This window comes from Pleurodeles waltl, chromosome 10, assembly GCF_031143425.1.
Source record: "Pleurodeles waltl isolate 20211129_DDA chromosome 10, aPleWal1.hap1.20221129, whole genome shotgun sequence".
NCBI lineage: Eukaryota > Metazoa > Chordata > Amphibia > Caudata > Salamandridae > Pleurodeles > Pleurodeles waltl.
In genome coordinates this window covers 1,055,108,937-1,055,132,554 of record NC_090449.1, presented here as the reverse complement: position 1 = coordinate 1,055,132,554, position 23,618 = coordinate 1,055,108,937, and the positions used below count along the sequence as shown (strand labels likewise).

General features: G+C 44.3%; 1 protein-coding gene across 2 annotated transcripts in view; it reads left to right on the top strand.

The window, feature by feature from the left end:
* The window catches only part of RAB5A (RAB5A, member RAS oncogene family), a 146,446-nt gene that overhangs the window by 30,241 nt on the left and 92,587 nt on the right, over positions 1-23,618 (top strand). For both annotated transcript variants that reach the window (XM_069212067.1, XM_069212068.1), the window contains exon 2: positions 20,454-20,714. In XM_069212067.1, coding sequence (XP_069068168.1) covers positions 20,549-20,714 — 166 coding nt within the window. In that variant the 5' untranslated portion in view covers positions 20,454-20,548. The remainder of the gene's footprint in view (positions 1-20,453; positions 20,715-23,618) is intronic.

Genomic DNA, 23,618 nt, shown 5'->3' with positions numbered 1-23,618 from the left:
CCATGGGCGTTCTGGCCTAATCTGTTGTGTGTTGACTGGAATGGAGCTGCAGCTGTAGTTTCACTTGTGACTGCAGCCACGCTGAAACAGCAGCATGGCAGTACTGCTTGGTGGGCTCTTGTAAAGGGAAATGCAGCCTCCTGACAGAGATCTGATGGGTGCTCTTAGTGCAGTTGCAGACTCTGGGCCAGGTTCACATAGAGTTTGTGCTTCTTTGTGCAATTGCAGGCTCCAGGCTGTGTTCACTCAGGCTCCAGGCTCAGGCTCAGGCTCCAGGCTGTGTTCACTCAGGGGTTGTGCTTTTTTGGGCCGTTGCTATCTCCTGTACAGCATCCGTTTTAGGACATCCTCACTCCTGCTTCTCATCCATCATCCCTGCTTCTGTTCCATCATCTCTACTGCTCGTCCATCATACATCATCCCTACTTCTCTTCCATCATCACCACTTCTATTCCCTCATCCATCCTTGCTTCTCTTCCATCACCCCTACTTCTCTTCCATCCCTACTTCTCATCATCATCCATCATCCCTACTTCTCATCCATCATCCCTACTTCTCATCCATCATCCCTACTTCTCATCCATCCCTGCTTCTCATCCATCATACAGCATCCTTACTTATCATCTGTCATTGCTACTTCTCATCCGTCATTCCTACTTCTCATCCCTGCTTCTCTTCCATACTTCTCTTTAATCATTCATACTTCTCATTCCTCATCCCTCAGTCATACCAACACATTTTCAGTTTTGTGAAACACACTTTCACGCTGATTGGTTGGCTACAGCCAGTCGGAGTTATGAGAGAGGCCTGCATTCTGTTTCACTGAAAAACAGCCTTCTCATTGCCTGTGCCGGGTGAAGGCGGAGAAGAGGACATGCAACTGTGTGTTTGTTTCCAGTGAATTCAAGGATGCACAACATTTCATTTTATTTAACTGATTTTCTGCTTACACAGGCCTCTGCAGAAAGCTCTGCTGGTTTGGGAAATACAAGGAGCCTACAGCTTGGGCCATAAATCAGCTCTTGGAGAAGGGTTATACAGTTCATATACACTTAAACTATCATACATCATCCCTGCTTCTGATGGATTGGGAGCAGGGATGAGAAGTACGGATGAGGAGTGTGGAATAAGGATGTCCTTAAATGGATGCTGTACTCCTGGCTGGGATTGGTCCTGCTTCAATGACAGCATCAGATTTTCCTTGGGATTTTCAAGGAAATCGGGCACTGCAGGAAGGTGGTGAACAGCACGGGATGACTTATTGGCTTGATTGATGTTGCCTCCGTTAATGCGTCCAGGGTATTGACAGGCTTTCAGTACCCACTGATAGGGCATGCTTGATGTACCCACACAGGTCACAGAACAGGTTGGGAACCTCATATTACACAGGACAGGCCGAGGATTCTGGGTACATAATATATGAACTTGACGCCAGGGTCAAAGAAAAGAGAGGATACAAATTTCACAGTCATTTGGGTACCCAGGGCAGGTATACACGCCTGTTTACCATGCAAGGGGCATTCTCATACCAGCACAAGGACACAACGAAAGACATGATAAGCATTTATTTTGTAGCTAGCGAAGGTGCCATAGTGGACTTGGTAATTGCTTTTGCGCCTCCAAGGCATTGGTGATGGGCATTAGGAAGGCATTAATAAATAAGATTAAAAGACTATGGGGGTCATTCTGACCCCGGCGGTCAGAGACCGCCGGGGCCAGGGTCGGCGGGAGCACTGCCGACAGACCGGCGGTGCCCCGCAGGGCATTCTGACCGCGGCGGTTCGGCTGCGGTCAACCGGTTTCCCGCTGCCCTGCAGAATCCTCCTCCGCCGTCATGGGGATTCTGACACCCCCTACCGCCATCCTGTTCCTGGCGGGTCTCCCGCCAGGAACAGGATGGCGGTAGGGGGTGCCGCGGGGCCCCTGGGGGCCCCACAAAGTATTTCAGTGTCTGCTATGCAGACACTGAAATACGCGACGGGTGCCACTGCACCCGTCGCACCTTCCCACTACGCCGGCTCAATTCTGAGCCGGCGTCCTCGTGGGAAGGTTGATTTGCCCTGGGCTGGCGGGCGGCCTTTTGGCGTCCGCCCGCCAGCCCAGGGCAAATCCCAAAATACCCTCAGCGGTCTTTCGACCGCGGAGCGGTATTTTGGTGGGGGAACTTTGGCGGGCGGCTTCCGCCGCCCGCCGAAGTTAGAATCACCCCCTATGTACAGAAGCCTTCGGTCTGTGTGTTTTGCACTTTGCTTGATCTTTGTTTGGACAACAGGGTTCCTTTTCTATCAGTGATAAGAGTTCCAGGCTCTGTAATGAAGATGCCTTTCTATCTCTTGTTTATGCACTGCATGAATGAAACACATCAGTCTCTGACCATGCAGACTGAACTCCAAGTAGATTAGGCGGTAGGGAACTACACAAAGAAGAAAGATGTTGATATCATTGTAAGTAATTTCAGTATTTTGAATAAACTTTTTTGGCTATTTGGGGCCGTTCTCGCTTAGGCCCTCTTAACTTTTTGTCCACATAAGTTACCCACGCCAGATTTGCGTCCTCTTTTTCCAACATCCTAGGGATTCTAGAGGTACCCATAGTTTGTGGGTTCCCCTGAAGGAGACCAAGAAATTAGCCAAAATACAGTGAAAAGTTTTTTTTTTGTTTGTTTATTTTTTGTTTGCTTTTTAAATGGGAAAAAGGGCTGCAGAAGAAGGCTTGTGTTTTTTTACCCTGGAAATGGCATCAACAAAGGGTATGCAGTGCTAAAATCACCATCTTCCCAGCTTTCAGGAACAGGCCAACTTGAATCAGAGAAACACATTTTTCAAAACAATTTTGGAATTTTACTGGGACATAACCCATTATTACTATTTTTGGTGCTTTTAGCCTCCTTCCAGTTAGTGACAGAAACTCGGGTGAAACCAATGCTGGATCCTGGAAAGTTAAACATTTCTGAAAAGAAGACAAAATTCTGAATTCACCAAGGGGTTTCTTGTGTAGATCCTACAAACTTTTCCTACAGAAAATAACAGCTAAAATAAAAAATACAAATATTGAAATTGAGGTAAAAAAACAGCCATTTCAATCCTTGTTTTACTCTGTAACTTTTTCCTGCGATGTCAGATTTTTGAAAGCAATATACCATTATGTCTGCTGGACTCTTCTGGTTGCGGTGATATATAGGGATAACCCTAGGCACCCAGAGCTAATAAATGAGCTGCACCTTGCAACGGGTTTTCATTCTATACCGGGTATACAGCAATTCATTTGCTGAAATATAAGGAGTGAAAAATAGGTATCAAGGAAACCTTTGTATTTCCAAAATTGGCACAAGATAAGGTGTTAAAAAGCAGTGGTTATTTGCACTTCTCTGAATTCCGGGGTCCCAATATTAGCATGTGAATTACAGTGCATTTTTCAAATAGACGTCTTTTTTACACATTGTCTTACATTTGGAAGGCAAAAATGTAGAGAAAGAAAAGGGGCAATAACACTTGTTCTTCTATGTTCCCCCCCAAGTCTCCCGATTAAAAATGGTACCTCACTTGTATGGGTAGGCCTAATGCACGCGACAGGAAACGCAACATGGACACCTCGCATTTTTACATTGATATCTGACGTGTTTTTTGCAAAGTGCCTATCTGTGGATTTTGGCCTCTAGCTCACCTAGGGAAACCTACCAAACCTGTGAATTTTTCAAAACTAAACACCTAGGGGAATCCAGGATGGGGCTCTCACCAGGTTTTGTTACCCCGAATCCTTTGCAAGCCTCAAAATTTGGCCCCAAAAAATTTTTTCCTTACATTTTGGTAACAGAAAGTTCTAGAATCTGAGAGGAGCCACAAATTTCATTCCACCCAGCGTCCCCCTCTACCCCCCAAAGTCTCCTGATAAAAATGGTACCTCACTTGTGTGGGTAGGCCTAGTGCCCGCAAAAGGAAATGCCCAAAAACATTATGTGGACTCATCAAAACTATCAAATACAAAACTACCTTTTTAATGATGGGCACCTGCGTTTTTGGTCCTGGCCTCAGCAGCCATATAGGGCAACCTACCAAATCCAAAGATTTCTGAAAACTAGACACCTGAGGGAGTCCAGGGAGGTGTGACTTGCGTGGATCCCCCAGTGTTTTCTTACCCAGAATCCTCAGCAAATCTCAAATTTAGCTTAAAAAAAATAAATAATTCCCACACTTCTGGGTGGGATCAACGCACCGGTACAAATTTCCTACCACCCAGCGTTCCCCTCAGTCTCCCGGTAAAAATGATACGTCACTTGTGTAGGTGGGCGAAGTGCCTGTGAGAGGGAGGAGCCAAAAACATGTCGAAATTGAGGGGGAACCAAAGCAGGTCCAAAAGGGCAGTTTGAGAAAAATGTTTTTAGGCAGACAAGTGGGGCAGAACGTTTATTGGGATAGCTGCAACAATGCTGGGTGGTAGGAATTTTGTGGATTCCTGCAGATTCCGTAAGGTTCTATCACAAAAATTTTGGGAAAAATGTGTGATTTCCAGCAAAGTTGGAGGTTTGCAGGGCATTGTGGGTAAGAAAATGGTGCGGATGCATGTGAAGCACACCACCCTGGACTCACCCAGATGTTTAGTTTTCAGATGTGTCTAGGTCTTGTGGATTTTTGTACATGGCAGCGTCCAAAAAGTGCAGCCCTCACCATTCCAAGTGGGCCGATTTTGAGAGTTAGACACGCTCTCATGGCCCAAATGTAAAACCATAACCTAAACAAATCAATTGTCTTCTTGCTTGCTGTGGGATAAGATGTTTTAGTGTGCTGGGGGAGAGCTGAAAGACTGTTACCCCCCTCTCAGTTGGGACTAGGGCATAACCATGCCCATACTGGTTGGTAACCACCACCCCACTATTTGTAATTTTTATTTTTATTCCCTGGCATCTAGTAGGTTTTCAGCCCCTCCCTCCCCCCCACCCTCGGGAGTGCATTGAGGGTAATTGCCCCATCTGCCCATTGGTGGGCAGAACAACTTTTACCCCATTTATATGGGGTGAGGGTATGGCCATACCCCCACTCTTTAAAAAAAAAAAAAAAAAAAAAAAAAAAAAAAAAAAACATTGGTGAGCTTTCTTCCCCTAATGGGCTGCTCCCCCACCCCCAAACAAAACATGCATACACTCACACCAGTCGCTGGTGCCTAGTGGTTTCTATCGGCCTAATAAGCATAGGCTGATCTGCCCCCAAGGGGGGCAGAAATTACCTAAAATAAATTGGCCACTCCAGAGAGCGACCCTTGCCTAAGGGGTCGTTCCCCTTGTGTGAAATTGGCGCAAACAAAAATCCCTGGTGCCTAGTGGTTTCTGCCCCCCTAATAAACATAGGCCAATCTGACCCCAAGGGGGGCAGAAATGTCCTAAAATAAATTCCCCCCCCCCCCACCCCCCCAAAAAGAATGACCCTTGCCTAAGGGGTCACTCGCCACGTGTAAAACATAAAATAAATAAAAATATATATATATATATATATATATATATATATATATCCCTAGTGTCTAGAGGTTTCTGCCCCCCAACCCTCCCCATCCCTGCCTGGGGGCAGATTGCCCTAATTTAAATAGGCTGATCTGCCCCCAAGGGGGGGGCAGAAATGGCTGAAAAATAATTTGACCCCCTCTGGGGAGCGGCCCTTGCCTGAGGGGCCCCTCCCCTTATGTGTGAAAAGAAAAAACTCCCTGGTATCTAGTGGGCATTTCTGCTGCCCGATCGCAGAAAGGCTGAGAGAGACATCAAAGGAAAGGAAAACGTGATCGGAGGAGAAATGCTTTGGGCAGCCTCTGATGAGGTTGGCACACGATCCCCCTTCCACCCCTGCCCAGGGGATGGGGGTGCTTGGACTAGCGCTCCCCCCGAGGCCCCATAGCAGGACGTAACGGTTACGGCCTCGGCACCCGAGTGGTGCAATTGAGGATGTAACCGTTACGTCCTGCGCTCCCAAGGGGTTAATCGACATTTGCTTTACCTAGCTTTACGTTTTTTATCATGATGGATGTAGGCAGGAAGCTCAGGACACCAATGTATTGACTAAGGATGAAGTGCAGCTCCGGTCTTGGGTCACAAGTGATAGAGCGGTCCGTAGTAATAATTTTACCTGTGTTCGGACGCTCTTTAGGCCGATGAATCTTTTGACTTAGTGGGAACTCTCTGTACTCTTATATCGATCAGTCGCATCAAATCAATAATCAATAACGAACATAAGCAACACCTTGAACAACATAACACTTTACAATTAATCCAGAATACATTTCGGCGAACCCTGACCTTTCAGTCAGGAATAACCACACCAGTTTATTGCAAAGTTAGTGAATTTATTTCCCTATATTAACAAAGCTAGCACAATATAAATGTGTCTCAACACCAAATGATAAACATATATGAACATTAATAGCTGTCCATAACGTCGAAACAAGTGTAATCTATGAAGCATTTGAATCACAAGGCATTCGATAATAGCAATGCAAATCACTAATACGATAATCTGTAATGAACTAATGGCATACATTTAGTCAGCATAACAAGATCTCAAATTGCATCGTGCGACATATGGAATCCTCATCTAACCACAAATTAGCATTGGCATGTGGGACTTCATGAAAAAACAATTTAGCAACATTAATTTAGAAAACTCCTAACTAGGGCTCTTACCAAAATCAGCAGTTGGTTACCTAAGAGAAACACAATGCAATTTTTACAATTTCCTTTCATATTTACCAATTACGATCAGCATACAAGGAAGTCTTTGTCTCACAGGTACCGTTCTTCAGTCAGCATGGGTACCGTTTCTCGATCAGCATGGGACGGGACAAAGGGGCAGGGTGGACGGGGCAAATGCCTCACGGCGGCAAGGTAAAACTATTACTTCATGCAAGGGATCAAATTAAAGTTACAGTCTCTAGGGCAAGAATCATTTAAAGTCTCCTTCTCTCGATTAGAGAAAGAATCAAAGTCTCTCAAAATGGCGTCGCCGCAAAGTGGGCCATAATAGCTACGATGTCCGAATGTTCGTAATCGCGGGCAAATGGCTACCTTCTTCTCGTGCACCTGATTTTTATAGACAATAGTTCAAGTCCTGTAGGGTCTCCATTGGAGGGTTCATAGGTTAGCTTCAAATTGACCAATCAAAAAACGACAGTTCTCAAGCTTTTACTTAAGCATACATTATCCTTGGAGATGGGTACGCAAGTTGCAACATTGTCTCCCAATTAGCTTACTTTCAGAGCCTCCATTGTCCGCACCTGCAAGTCGACCTCGAATTAAAGAGAAAATATGCCAGGCTGGCACCAACTTTAAGATAAGCATGTGAACAGTTTCTGTGGAAAAGTACAGCTTCAAGCAAGAATACACGTTTAATAGCACAGTGGAAAAATACGAGCATCTAAACCGTGAGACCAGGCAACTAGGCCAAAGCCTCCGCTAAAGTAATGCTAAGCTAAAACATTTCAAACAAGCAAATCGTAGCACACGTTTATGATTATGTCGGATTAGTGCAATTCTAATTCACCACGTTATATAAAGCACGCGTATAAATGATGGCAAACTACTCTGAGGGCACATTTTGTCCCCGTACAATCTTTATTAGTTCGGTTAATGTCACACATGATTATTTCAGCACTACGTTTAAACGTTAATAAATCAAAACCTTCATTTTCTGCTTCATCAATCCCTCCTCTGATGACTACTTGTCATCACACCAAACCACGCCCACAAATTTATTCCATTAAAATTCTGTCAGTTCCCTTTTCCTTTTAGTACCCCTAGTTTGCGCTTTGTATTCTTCTGCCATTCTTTTCATAATTTTCTCTTCTTTTCTTCTTTTAATTCTTTCCATAATCATTATTATTCCCCTTTTTATTCCCCAAATTCCAAATACACAAATTATTACTATTAATATTCCTTCTATTATTTTCAATAATATTCCATTCCAAATTCCCCCAATCCAATGTCCCACTTAGTCCTTTTCCAACCTTCTCCCACACTCCTGGCTCTTTCAATTCCTTCAAATCTGCACTTTCTTTTGTTAGATTAGCAAGCATAGTTTTAATCTTCACACTATTATCAGGTATATAGGTACAACAGTGACGTGCACCAATCATTTTGCAAACGCCTCCATCCTTTGCTAAAAGAATGTCTAAAGCAAGCCTATTTTGAAGAGTCATAGCTCTTTCCGCTGCAAGCTCAGCATCTATCAGGATTATAGCACCTGAAAACTTTGTCAGCATGTTATCCACTATAGTAGACAACTTTCGTATTTTGATGGAATTCAACACAACTCCCAATGAAGGAATCATGGCTCCAAATATATCACCTACCACAGCAGCTGCGGTCTCTCTTTTCTGGATACGATGGGATCCAGACGTCTTTTGAATCATCGATATGTCATCCAGTTGATAAACCTTTGGGAACACTATACCCAAATAACATCTCCCCCACCATCCCTTTGGAAGACGATAATAAGCATTATGCCCACAAATGTAATACACACCTGGAATGACAGGGTCAAGTCCGTTCATCATGAATGTCCATTTGGCCTTAAAAATAAACGTATGTTTGCATTCACTCGCTCCTACAAAAATATTGTCATAATAAGATTCTCCTCGATATATACAAAATTTCCCTACATGCCAAGCATCTAAAGCTATTTTCCCTTGTGTCTTTATAGCAGCAAAATCATAATTATCTACTGAAGTCCTCTTACTTAATTATTTTTCCAATTTCGCATTCATTTGTGCCCTTCTATCATCTGTGCGATCTAAAAAGCTTATTTCTACAGCAGAGACTGAGCAAGTAAGGTTCTCCCTATGAGCATGAGCCGTTTCAAAAGGTTGCATTGGCTCGAAAAATTCCCTCATTATTTTAGCATCCCAATCTTTAGCAGTCTGGCTAAGCTGCGCTATTATAGGAACATAAGCAAAGGTAACATCATAATTCGAGTAAAAATACTGTATGTTAGTTTGACCATAAAACCTAGACATTACTATACTACATGTAATCCCATATGTAAGAGGCATGTGGTGATAAGTTACCCCTTCCTTTACTGATGTCGGTATCTGTGTACACACATAACAATCCTTCGCATCCATAGTCTCAACATACTCTGTTAGCAAGCGATAGAAAACGTTATACGAAAGCTCTTTCTTATCATGCAAGAGCCTTTCATCCATTGCTAGTCTTTTCAATGGTGTTAGTTCAGTGACAGTAACAGGAGCAATAGTGGAAGCCTCGATATCCTCACTTTCACCCTTTCCATGCATTCCAAACACAATTGCCATTATTATTATTATTACACATGTAATTACCAAGCCTATACACACATATTTACAATATTTCTTTCTATTATTTTGCGTAGCGTACCTAGTCATGATCTGTATAGAATCAGAGAGCTAGAAGCACTTATAAACGAAACTACTTAGCAATTCAGTTACAAAGCTGAACGAGCGCAATGTTCACACCGTCTTCTTCAAAAGGCCAGTCACTTATCGGTTAGCAGCATTTGTCTCAATTCGGCAATAACTCAGTCTTTATCAGTTTAGCAAGTCTCATCCGGTTTAGCAATGTCTCAGCTAGTTGTTTCTTTCACGTTATATTGTAGCAAGCAATATCATTTACTCTTTCAATCGACCGAGTCTATGAAACTTTTCTTTTCTATTGGTATCTCTTCTTCTTCTTCGTTCTCGATGCTTAGAGATACAAACTCGTCAGTCCAATCGTCATTGACTGCATAATGCCCATTCAGGACCGGAATACCTTCTGTTCGGTATCCTTTTCCTTTTCAATTTTGCTTCTCTTTTCGACTCTGCTTCGCTGGTACTTTCCTCTTTTGTCAAGTCTTTTTCCTCACTTGACGACTGTTCCACGACAGTCACTTCCTTTCTTTTCTCTTTCACTTTCGGCCTTCCTCCTTCGTTCAAACTTTCTTTACCCTTTTCTTTTACTGGTGAGATACTTAGTCTTCTCTTTGCACCATGTCCATTTGATGGACCTGCGATCTTTTCTGTGGAAGCTTGAACCTTCTCGTTCTTTTCTCCCTTATCCCCTTCTTCCGGGGAATCGATCACGTTCTCCTTTTCTTTTTCTGTATCGTCTGCTTCTGGGAAAGCCCTCCTCTGATCAGGCTCTCCTGCCTCTTCACCTTTTCCGAGCCCTTCGTCACCGTTACTTTCTTCAGGCTCTTTATCACTTTCAGCTGCTTCAGGCTCCTTGTCACCTTCAGCTGCTTCAGGCTTTTTGCTACCCTCAGCTGCTTCAGGCTCCTTGTCACCTGCAGCTTCTTCGTCGCTGTCTGAACTTTCTCCTTGGTCTCCCCCAAGCGAGTTGGTGTCTTCGTCGTCGGAGAATATCTCTTTCTCTCCTGCTTCTGCCTGTTCGCTTTCAGTTCGCTTTTGTTCTGTCTCAGCACTCAGCACTGCTTTATCAGGCACTGGTAGTTTCAGCGCTTCAACTTCCTCATCTGTGGGACACAACACCTTCTTTGTGTGACTGGCGTGAATCCAGTTGGGAATCCCCGCACACTTCACAGCGGTAGTTGTCGTCAGGATCACTTGGAAAGGGCCTTTCCAACGGGGTTCCAGACACGACTTTCTCACGTGCTTCTTTATCACGACCCAGTCACCTGCTTTCAGTGCGTGTCCTGGACCTTGGATCGGTGGCAAGGTGGTCGCTTCCACCTGGTGAGAGAAAGAGCGAACCACGTCAGCCAGTCCTTTGCAGTAGTCTAACACCATATCATCTGTAATATTCAAAAGCATGTTTGCGGGAACTGCAGGAAGTCTCATAGCCCTGCCCATGAGAATTTCATGCGGAGACAATCCAGTCTTTCTATCAGGAGTGTTTCTCATTGACATTAGCACTAAGGGCAATGCGTCAGGCCATTTCAAATTTGTCGATGCACATATTTTTGCCATTCTCGATTTCAGCGTACCATTCATCTGCTCCACCAGTCCTGAGGCTTCAGGGCGATAGCTACAGTGCAGCTTTTGCTCACTGTTCAGCGCTTCGCAGAGTAACTTTATCACCTCGTTATTGAAGTGACTTCCCCTATCTGATTCTAAAGAGATCGGGAATCCGAAACGTGGTATCAACTCCCTCAACAATAGCTTGGCAACTGTAAGGCTGTCGTTTCTACGTGTAGGGTATGCCTCAATCCAGAGACTAAAAATGCACACAATCACCAACACATATTTCAGACCCCCATGCACAGGCATCTCAATGAAGTCCATCTGCATTCGACTAAAAGGACCGCTTGCCCTACCAATGTGACTCGCGCTCACAACTGTTCCCTTTCCTGGGTTCATCTGCTGGCAAGTGACACATCGATGGCAAACTGCTTCTGCAGCTTGGCGAAATCTGGGGTTAAACCAATCAGTTTTGAACAATCTTATCATGGCATCTCTCCCTAGGTGAGCTTGCCCATGATAGAACCGCGCAAGCTGTGATAAGAGACTATTTGGCAAAACAAACTTTCCCTCATGTGAGACCCATAACTCGTCTTGTCTCTTTATACATTGTGATTTAATCCAGGAATCTCTTTCATCCTCTTTGACATTATTTTGTAATGCTTTTAGTTCGTCTATTGTATCTACAACCTTCAAGGCAAATGCTTCAGCCGGTTCGAGTTCTGGCTCATTTATCGTATTCCAATCATCCCTGAGTAATATACAGTTCAGGGCACAAAATCTTGCGACTTGATCCGCATATGCATTTCCCAGAGACACATAGTCCTGTCCTTTTGTATGGGCACTACATTTTACCACTGCAACTTCAGCTGGCACTTGAATGGCGTGTAACAATTCCCTTATCCTCTCCCTGTTCTTCACTGGGGATCCTGAAGAAGTCAGGAACCCTCTCTGTGACCACAGTTGTCCAAAGTCATGCACAATCCCAAACCCGTATTGACTATCAGTGTAAATGGTGACTTTCATCAATGCAGACAGTTGACATGCTCTTGTAAGGGCTACCAGTTCTGCTACTTGTGCAGAATAGACTCCTTGAAGCCATCCCGCTTCCAAGACCCCTGTTACAGTACATACAGCATATCCTGCTTTCAAAATCCCCATCCCATCTCTTAGACATGAACCATCAACAAAAAGAATTTGGTCATTTTCATCAAGCTTGGTATCTTTAATGTCCGGTCGAGGTTTTGTGCAAAATTCAGTCACCTGAAAGCAGTCATGTTCGACGTCTTCAGCGTTCTCAATTTCGGCATTTTCTCCAGGAAGCAAGGTTGCTGGATTCAACGTAGTGCACCTGTTCAGCTGCACATTCGGTGAGCCCAGAATAATCGTTTCATACCTTGTGAGCCTTGCTCCAGTCATGTGTTGCGTTCGGGAGCGGGTCAAAAGTATCTCAACTGAGTGAGGGACCATGACTGTTACTGGGTGTCCCATCACTATTCCTTCACTCTGAGTGAGGCTGATACCAACTGCTGCTACGGCGCGCAAACACCCTGGGAGTGCTGCTGCAACCGGATCCAAAGTAGCTGAAAAATACGCTACTGGTCTGTTCACGCCACCATGGGCTTGAGTCAAGACAGACAAAGAACATGCATCACGTTCATGGCAAAACAATGTGAAAGGCTTCGTGTAATCAGGCATACCTAAAGCTGGAGCCCTGCACATGCATTCTTTCAGTTCAACAAAAGCATCCATCTCATCTCCTTTCAGCTCAATTTCATCCAAGGCGTCCTTCTGGGTCAGTTTCAGTAGAGGCTTTGCTAGAGACGAGAAGTTGGGGATCCACTGGCGACAATATCCCACCATTCCCAAAAACTTCCTCACCTCCTTCCTTGTCTTTGGTGGACTCATTTGGAGTATACTTGTAATTCTTTCCTTCATTATTCTCCGTGACCCTTTCTCTATTTGGTGACCCAAGTATTTCACTTTCTTCTGACAGAACTGTAATTTGGAAGGAGACACCTTATGTCCATTCCTTCCCAAATGGTTCAACAGAGCAATGGTATCGGCCGTGCAGTTGCTTTCCGTCTTTGATGCAACCAGTAAGTCATCAATGTACTGTACTAGGGTTGACTCGAATGGCAATTCTAATTCTTCCAAATCTTTCTTTAGGATCTGATTGAATATGGACGGTGACTCAGAAAACCCTTGAGGAATTCGACACCAACTGTACACTCTGTCTAGGAATTTGAAACAAAAGAGGAATTGGCTGTCCTCATGAAGAGGTACAGAAAAGAATGCTTGTGACAAATCGATGACTGAAAACCATTCAGCATCGCAAGGAATTTGAAACATTATTACAGCTGGATTCGGTACAACAGGGCAGCACTTGACTATGATGTCATTTATTTTCCTCAAATCCTGCACGAGTCGGACCTTTCCACTCGGCTTTATTAGTCCCATTATTGGTGAGTTACATGGACTGCTCAACACTTCTTTCAGTACCCCCTGCTTTACAAATTCGTCAATGAGTTGAGCAACTTTCATGAGGGTATCTTGTGCCATGTGGTATTGTGGGGTCTGGGGAAAGATTGCATTGGGCTTTACAGTCACTTTCACTGGTTCCACTCCTTTCATCAATCCCACCTCTTTCCCTGTCATGTCCCACACTTCCTTTCCGACTGTTTCCCGTAATTCAGCCGGGATGTCTTCTTCAGTTATCATCGGGAAGAGACAAATCAGAGGATATTCTTCATCTACAGTTTCCATCTCATCCCCCTCTACACTGTCCTCTTCTTCCCCGTCACTGCTCGTCTGGATTGTTATTCCTTCGCTCGAACACATGATCGAACAACCCAATTTGCACAATAGGTCTCTTCCTAATAGTGCTATCGGGCTTGAGTCACACACCACAAACTGATGTACCCCTTGATAGTTACCGATGCTAACTGGTCCCGGATCTGTAATTGGGTTCGTCAGGTGTCTGTTCGCTACTCCCACCACTTGAACTGTCCTCCCTGAGAGTGGCAAATTTGGAACTTCACTGCTCTTAACTGTTGAACGTGTGGCTCCCGTGTCAACCAAGAATGAGACACGATGACCCATTACTCTTCCCTCTACGTACGGACCCCTTTGATCAACTTCCAAGGATGCCGCAAGCACACAGTCTCCTTCTTCTCCTGAACTTTCACTCTCCCATACATTGTTTATTCCACTCTCACTGTGTAATGGGAACTGTTGTACGGTGCCATTTGTACTCATTACCTGACCCGTTACCTGTGGAGGAACCATCACTTGCTGCTGACTCATTGGTGCCAATGGTATTTGCATTTGCTGATTAGGTACCATAGGTAACTGCTGTTGCATTGGCTGCATTTGCGTCATCTGCATACGAGGCATCTGCATCTGCTGCATAGGTTGTAATCCCTGCAATTGATTTACAGTCTGAAAATTTGGGCTTGGACCTCTCAGTTTCGGTCCCCTCATTGTCTGAAATGCATTGACATCATTGTTTTGCTGACCAATACCTACACCTACACCTGCACCTACACCTGCACCTACACCTGCACCTACACCTGCACCTTCCTGCACCACCATCGGGCACTCGCGTTTCCAATGACCGACGATTCCGCACACGTGACACGGCATCACCTTCTTCATTGCCTGCACACCCGTCACAACAGTGTTCAAATCCGGACCATTATTCACAAAACCTCCTCGGCCTCTGCCTCTGGCCTGTGGCTGAAACGCCATGTTTCCCTGCAACTGTAACTGCTGTTGTGGTACCTGCTGTGGGAACCCTTGTATCCCTTGCAAACCTTGCAAACCTGTTTGAGCTGCCTTAAGCTGCATCATCATCACCTTCTCTTTCAGCTTTTTCTGTTTCACTTCAATTTCGTCGCTACAGTATTTCGCATAAGTCAAGACTTCGTCAATCGGTTTAGACTGCCAACAAATCAAATGTGACTTTATCATCTGACTTATCTCTGGCCTCAGCCCTTCCACAAATCTGAAGACAAAATGGAGCATGTCCTTCGCCTCAATTGTTTCCGTGCCACTGTAATTCTTGAACGCCTTCAACAACCTCTCATAGTAACTATGAATCGATTCTTTAGTCTCTTGGGCAGTTCGGTCAATCTTCTGCCAATCCACATTCTTCGCGGGTACCTTCGTTTTCAAATGCTCAATCACCTTATAGTACAAGCTCATCACCAAAGGTGACGGTGCACCTGTCTCCCTGTCCCTCTCAGGTTCACTTGTCGGCCAACCTACAGCTCTTTTGCAATCCTCCCACAAATCTGCCGGAACCACAATCTCAAAGAGAGTGTTCAGGTCTTCCCAGAGACATTTTGCAAGCTTCACAAACCTATCAGTCTGCTGATACCATTCAATCAGCTTCTCTCTTAGTTTGGGAAAATCGTCTGTAAAGGACTGAATGTCGCTTCTGTGCCATGGTACATGTACTAATTTTCCCCCTGCTGTCTCCCTCATTGGTAGCATTGTTACTGTATCACTACTCTGCGGTCTTTTCTCATTGTGCTCTGTAGCACTGTCCCTCCTCTTGTCCTTCCTCTTTACCCACCTGCTTTCCCATTTGTCTAAGCACCTCCACACTTGTGCACTCTGCAGCAATTCTCTAAGGTGTGTCTTCATGCCTGCTGACCTCATGTGTTCAAAATCTGTGGTCCCAAAATCTAACCTGTAGCTCCTGCTCAAGTGTTTCGTTTTGTCTATGTCAACCCCGTTTCTGTCAGCTGCTTCCTGCAAGCTCTTATGTATCTTGTTCACTTCCTTCGTAATCCTGGGACATAGATACCTCAGCTCTTCTTCCGTGTAGGACTCTAACCTGTTCACGCCCATAGTCCCTTCCACCAATTCTTGTGCTTCCATGTTCAACCTGACCCTATTCATATAGTCTTCTCCTTTCCCACTAGCTGAACTTTGTGTAGAATTCAGACTGTTGAACCACTGTGTCAGCTGTTGCGCATTCACCCCCATCAGGGTAGCGTTCACATCGACTGCCATCGATGGCTGCGGCAGCTTTTCAGTGTTCGATGTGAGAGGTGGTATCAGTGGGGGACTCGACCTCACCAGTGTTGACTGAGCACATATAGGACTAAACTCCATCAAGGACCCAGACCCATTTGGCTGAGTCGCTATCTGAGTTATTCCTGGAGTGTTTTCTATGCACCTTCTTTCTGTCCCATTCTGTAGCATTGATCCCTGACTGCTCAGACCCGAATTAGGCTGACTATACAGAGGTACCGCTGGACCTACAGTAATGGGTAGTGATATCGCGTCTGGGTTCTGTCCATTCCCCATGTTCTGAGGCATGTTCATTCCCACACCATGGGTCATCATTGCCGGCATGCCCATCTGGCTCCCCGTCATCTGAGCATGTGCGTTTCCTCCCTGCATCTGCTTTTGAGGCATCAAAAACTGAGTTGATTCAGCTTGTGCCATTGTTTGGTTGTAACCATTCTGTACTCCCCTTACTGTTGGATCTAGAATCATTCCCGCACCGTTATCACTACTGTAGTACCCTGGCATCTGCGGCTGATAATTTTCTGCTGGTTTCAACACGGGCACATCTGGATATATTCTCCTAACCTGCGGTATCTGCGGGGTGAACAGCAGACCCGGGTCCTTAGATCCCGATGACGCTCCTGAACTCTGTGTTTCATTGTTCTGTACCGGTGCTGGAGGGGCAGAACTGGTACTTGGACCTTGTCCATTCTCTGCATAAGGCGGTGGACGGTCGTTCAGCAATTGCATTATCAACTCCTCATCCTCTAACTCCTCTTCTCTTCTCAACTTTTCCTCGTCCTCTCTATCCTTGGAACACTTCCTATCTGTCTTACAGGTGGCTTTCTTACCTGTCTCTTCTCCTTCCTTAGTAATTGCTGGGAACAATTTTATCCCCTGCAATACATCTGACCTCCACACCTTCTGTGCATTATCCCACCTAGCATCCGCTAGTGTCTTTTCTACCTTCCTCATTCTGGTCTCGAACTTCTTTTGCTGTTGCTGTCTGGCCATTAGTTCCCAAATTGCTAGAGCCTCAAACTGTGCCGGCCTTGGAGGCACCTTCATGTCGTACATCGTGAATCTCAAATTCTCTAAAATCCTTATATTGAATGTCCCATGTATCGGGAACGCTACGCTCCCATGTTTCTCTGTCCACTTGTGCCATTGCTTTAGCCAAAGACACGGAGCTACCCCCTTTTCTTCCATTACAATGTAAGCTGGTGTACCCTCAGGCGGCGTCTCCTCTCCTACGCTCGCTTTAATGTAAGACTCCCCCTTCATCGCACTCCTGAATGCTTTAAAGAATTTCATTTTTCTCGTCTTTTATTTAACCAAGTTTATAACCAATATTTGACTTCAATTCCACAAAACTTTAATCAATAGGTAACTTTAATTCCACAAAATTTGTAATCAATAGGTGACTTTAATTCCCGGAATACTCTTCACCTGCCTTTCCCCTTCTAATCGAGTCCCACGGACTGCGTCCAATCCGTGCGCGACCCTTCTCTCCAACAAACCTATCCCAGCGCGGCTCTTAGTGACGTCACACTCACTCACACTGCGGCTGACAAAGCCTCGCGGCTAGTCTTCCTTCACTCACCTCTTTTCGTAACAACTTCTGCATATATTGCGAGCTACCAAAAATAAAACAGATCTGTCGGTTTACTACAGGAAGGGTAACACAGTCGCTTCAGGACCTTAGGGACCTTTCACTAGCCTCGGGACTCTTCACTAGCCTCTGGCTGCTATTCCGTCTTTCTCAGTCCCCACATTCGCAAGCAAATCTGACCCGCAGACCTACTCAACTTGTCAATGATCTGTTCTAGTGCACTTAGAATCTTGTCAAAGCCCGAAGTCGAAGTTTCTTTCACTCCCTAACACACGTACTGACTCGTTGACCACGCCCGATCAACCTACTAAACCGCCCAGACCACAACATGGATCAACATACTCCGGAGTCTCTTGACCTCGCAGGGCCCGTCTCAACAACAACAACCACGTGGACCTTTTTATGCACAAAGCGCCACACGCACATGAAGTTCGACGACTTCCCTACTCTCACACTCGGAGCCGCACCTCCGCTAACTCTATGAAGTTCGACGACTTCTCTACTTCTACACCCGGAGTCGCACCTCCGCTATCCTTAAAAGAAAACCCTCACAACCTTTTCACACACCCTGCGGCAATAAGCTGTGCAAGCGCAAAACCCTAACTTCATTCATACCATCACTAGTACCGCCAACGCTGATTCCACACCTCCGTTCTCTCCATCCGCAAGCTCCGAGATCCCGGGAAAGTCGCGGTGGACCTAGCCCATCATCATTCTGTCAATCTGTTTTACCCAAGAAAATCTAATTCAACTTCCCGAGTGGGGTCTCAAAATGCGTAACCGTTAATTCAACACCATGTACTTTAGGAGTACAGGGTCCCAAAAGACGTAACCGTCCTCTGCTACCATCTACTGATAGAGCGGTCCGTAGTAATAATTTTACCTGTGTTCGGACGCTCTTTAGGCCGATGAATCTTTTGACTTAGTGGGAACTCTCTGTACTCTTATATCGATCAGTCGCATCAAATCAATAATCAATAACGAACATAAGCAACACCTTGAACAACATAACACTTTACAGTTAATCCAGAATACATTTCGGCGAACCCTGACCTTTCAGTCAGGAATAACCACACCAGTTTATTGCAAAGTTAGTGAATTTATTTCCCTATATTAACAAAGCTAGCACAATATAAATGTGTCTCAACACCAAATGATAAACATATATGAACATTAATAGCTGTCCATAACGTCGAAACAAGTGTAATCTATGAAGCATTTGAATCACAAGGCATTCGATAATAGCAATGCAAATCACTAATACGATAATCTGTAATGAACTAATGGCATACATTTAGTCAGCATAACAAGATCTCAAATTGCATCGTGCGACATATGGAATCCTCATCTAACCACAAATTAGCATTGGCATGTGGGACTTCATGAAAAAACAATTTAGCAACATTAATTTAGAAAACTCCTAACTAGGGCTCTTACCAAAATCAGCAGTTGGTTACCTAAGAGAAACACAATGCAATTTTTACAATTTCCTTTCATATTTACCAATTACGATCAGCATACAAGGAAGTCTTCGTCTCACAGGTACCGTTCTTCAGTCAGCATGGGTACCGTTTCTCGATCAGCATGGGACGGGACAAAGGGGCAGGGTGGACGGGGCAAATGCCTCACGGCGGCAAGGTAAAACTATTACTTCATGCAAGGGATCAAATTAAAGTTACAGTCTCTAGGGCAAGAATCATTTAAAGTCTCCTTCTCTCGATTAGAGAAAGAATCAAAGTCTCTCAAAATGGCGTCGCAGCAAAGTGGGCCATAATAGCTACGATGTCCGAATGTTCGTAATCGCGGGCAAATGGCTACCTTCTTCTCGTGCACCTGATTTTTATAAACAATAGTTCAAGTCCTGTAGGGTCTCCATTGGAGGGTTCATAGGTTAGCTTCAAATTGACCAATCAAAAAACGACAGTTCTCAAGCTTTTACTTAAGCATACATTATCCTTGGAGATGGGTACGCAAGTTGCAACATTGTCTCCCAATTAGCTTACTTTCAGAGCCTCCATTGTCCGCACCTGCAAGTCGACCTTGAATTAAAGAGAAAATATGCCAGGCTGGCACCAACTTTAAGATAAGCATGTGAACAGTTTCTGTGGAAAAGTACAGCTTCAAGCAAGAATACACGTTTAATAGCACAGTGGAAAAATACGAGCATCTAAACCGTGAGACCAGGCAACTAGGCCAAAGCCTCCGCTAAAGTAATGCTAAGCTAAAACATTTCAAACAAGCAAATCGTAGCACACGTTTATGATTATGTCGGATTAGTGCAATTCTAATTCACCACGTTATATAAAGCACGTGTATAAATGATGGCAAACTACTCTGAGGGCACATTTTGTCCCCGTACAATCTTTATTAGTTCGGTTAATGTCACACATGATTATTTCAGCACTACGTTTAAACGTTAATAAATCAAAACCTTCATTTTCTGCTTCCTCACAAGGCAAGACCACACTGACAGTGCAAGATGAAATGGAGATAAGTGGGTCTACAACACCTGAAGTGCAGTATTAGAAAGGAATGAAGCAAGCTTAAAGCCAAGGTCGCCTCCCAATACCTTTTACTCATCCCTGTCTGTCCTTACTTCTCATAGTTTCCATATTCGAAGCATGCTGGAAAAACTGAAGACGTAAGCTATTTGACATGTAGTACAAAAATAAAGATTACTGACCAAACCCATTTCACAGGTCCAAAGGTTTCAAGACTTTTGTCTTCTATTGCCCACTGTGACCTTTTAGCCAACCCCTTTTCTGCATATAAAAATGTAATTATTTTGTGAGGACAATATTATTTGTTCCTACATCTCCTGTTTTCCTTTCTTAACACAATTTTTGTATATGCTGTGTTATGTCTGTTTCATTTTGTCATGCTCAATGTTGTTTTTGGTTTGATTTTATAGGCAAACAGCAGAAGACCGGAACCAGATAAAACTCGAATACTGGCAAAATCTTCTTTCTTTATTTTCCTGGAAGAGAAAAGCTGTCACCTTACGACATGGCTAATCGAGGAGGAGCGTCAAGACCTAATGGGCCAAACACAGGGAATAAAATTTGCCAGTTTAAGCTAGTGCTCCTGGGAGAGTCCGCAGTTGGCAAGTCGAGTCTAGTGTTGCGATTTGTGAAGGGCCAGTTTCATGAATTTCAAGAAAGCACTATTGGAGGTGAGCAAACACTGTGACCTGGGTTTGATACTGCAATTAGAGTCAAGCTATCTTGTAGCATTATGAAACCAAGCAGACAATAAAATAGATTGCTTGCTGGTCATGTTCGTCCCTCGGATAAACGTAAATGTAAATGTTGTGAGTACTGCATGTGATAAAGCAGTTTGTTTTTGTGGCGCTTGTGCATATTCTCACTATCGCCGTGAAACGTTGTTCTGTATTATTTATTTGATGCCTGTGTGAGTTGGAATCTCCTGGTGCTCATCTTCTCATCCTAGCCTGGAAAAGTATGTCTGACTTACAACTAGAACAAGTGGGGGTGAGACAGGTGGTTCCTTCAAGATGAGTTACTTTAACCCATTTGATAATTGGTAAACCAAGGTCATTGTTGCCTGCGTATTTTCTGTAATGAAACCAGCAGAAATTTATGTACAACTGCCCCCTTTACCCTAACTCGGTCTATTGCTAACTAGTCCCCATTAAGTGTACATTAATGGGTCATGAGAGCCAACTTTTGATTTAAGTTATCTACCTGATAAAAGAAGGGGTGGCTGCTAAGGGAATATCTGTGGTTGTAGGGCGTGGAAACCGACCAAGTGAAGGGCAAAACCAAAGCGCACCTGAGCGGGTAGAAAACAATAAACAGAAATGTTAACGTGCTTCTGTGCGTGCAGACACCAGTAAGAAGACGAAGGTAAACGAGCTCCTGTGCATGTGGCAACAACAGGACTATGGTAGTGTCAATGCACTAATGCGCGGGTAGACACCGGCAAGTTATCAAGGTAAATGTGCTACTGCGTGTGTGGCAAGCAAGAAGGCAATGGTAGTGTCAACATGCTCCTGCGTGTTTAGACCCCAGCAAATTATCAAGGTAAACACACGCCACGCTTGCGACAAGGAAACGATAATGACCATGCACTGCTGTATGTGTAGACACCGGCAAGTTACCAAGGTAAATGCGCTCCACACCTGTGGCAAAGCAGCAAGGCAGTGGCAGTTTAAACGAGCTCCCGTGCAAGTGGCAACGATAAGCAATAGTCAGGAAAGCGCTTCTAGCGCTGGTATTCACTGAATCCGGTAAGGCAGTAAAATGACCAACACACGCCCAGCACAGTCTTACAAAACAGCAGCAACGGCTTCTGATTCAAAACGAGAGGCGAAGCATTGCCGGGTACAGGAGCTTGACATATAAATGCGCCACGTTCCGGAAGCTCGCTAATCTCGCCAGAAACTGACTATGAAAAGGCTTGTACCGCTGACACGAAAGCGGATATGTGAAATGAAAACTCTCAGTAACGACACCAGCCTGAACCATGGCTAAAACAAAACTCCACTTTTGCGCCAGTTACTTAGTTGTCTCTGAACATTCTCTGTGTGAATAGGACTCGCGTTAAGACCTGGTCTGTGATGAGCCATAACATGATGCATGCTTTGTTATGTGGCAGAAACCTCGTTGGGTGTCCAAGATGGCACATAGGAAATGTAAGGGTCTCCATGTTTGATCTCTTGTAAGCCCATGGTGGAAGCACCTCTGGCAAAACCTAAAAAGTGGATCGCTAATGCTGATGAGCTAATTAGAGATGATGTGAAAATAATGCAGGAACCTTGTCTGCTGTAAACTGGTTTATTGTGGGGGATAACTCGCTGAACTGAGCCAGCAGGAATCATCCTTTGGGTGTTTCCCTTTCAAGATCTGTATCTACTTTGTCAGATCAGACTAGAACCCACCCACTTCCCACCTCACCCTCTTCCTTTGGAAAGGTTTCTCACAGTGGAAATTGCTTACACAGAGTTAAATCTTCTTTCATGAATTTTCTATGCAGCTCATGAAGACGACTCCTCTCAAAACAACATTTCTTCAAACATTCTTATCAGACCTTACTTGACAGACAGTTCAAATCACCACACTCTTTCTTCCAGTAAGTGGCATCAAGATGACTGACCGGCATATATGCATATGCATACTCCTCAGGAGTACTCTGTCTGATTGGCAACTTGCAGATCACCTCATACATCCATGCCCTGCCATCAGAAATCGCAATAGACCTACCTGGGCTCTGATTACTCCTTAACACAAGATGTCCTTTACCACAGCCAGGATGCCGCAGACTTGGTGAAATTGTACTTAATCCTGCAGTTCACTTTATAAAGTAAAAACAGAACACTTTTTTCCAAACTGTAACTGCTTTTGCATGTAAAAGAAACATGCCAAACACACTCGGATTCATTCATTACCCCATATTTGCTAGTCCTTTAATACACATGAATCGTGGAATAACATGCACCAGTGTAAGTAGAGATCTCTTGGAAGATTTTATTTTGAATGAATTAGGATACAGTTAAGTATATTTTTTTCACAGGAATATCTGCATTTCTGAATTCTGTTCTCTTCTTCCCATTTGCCTTCTGTTCCTGACTAACCTGTGCAGTATCTCACCATTGTGTTTAGTTTTTCTTCTTTCAAGATTGTTAGATCTCCCAGCTCGTAATTCATAACCAGTGACCATTTTATTCATGTTAATGGTTCGTCATTCTCTAAACCTCCACCTGCATCTTTGACTAATTATCTACCATAGAAGTGTGCATATACTAATTCACAGTGTGCAAATGCACATTTATTCAACCTAATATGATCTACCTGGGTGTGCCTTGTTTAAGGGCAACTTAGTTTCAGGCTGGATTGGTCCTCATTTATAGGAAGAAGCCTGCCAGCCATTGCATCTGTCTTTTTGGGAACATTCTGAAAGCTGACCTAAGAATGCTTTCCACCCATTGCGTATCACTGACTTTGTGGTTTGTAACGCACTGTGGTCCCTGCCCCTTTCGTGGAAAGACACGCCCAATCAATAATGGTGTTTTGCTTAATTTTATTGGGATTGTTCATGGTCAGTTTTGCCCTTATTA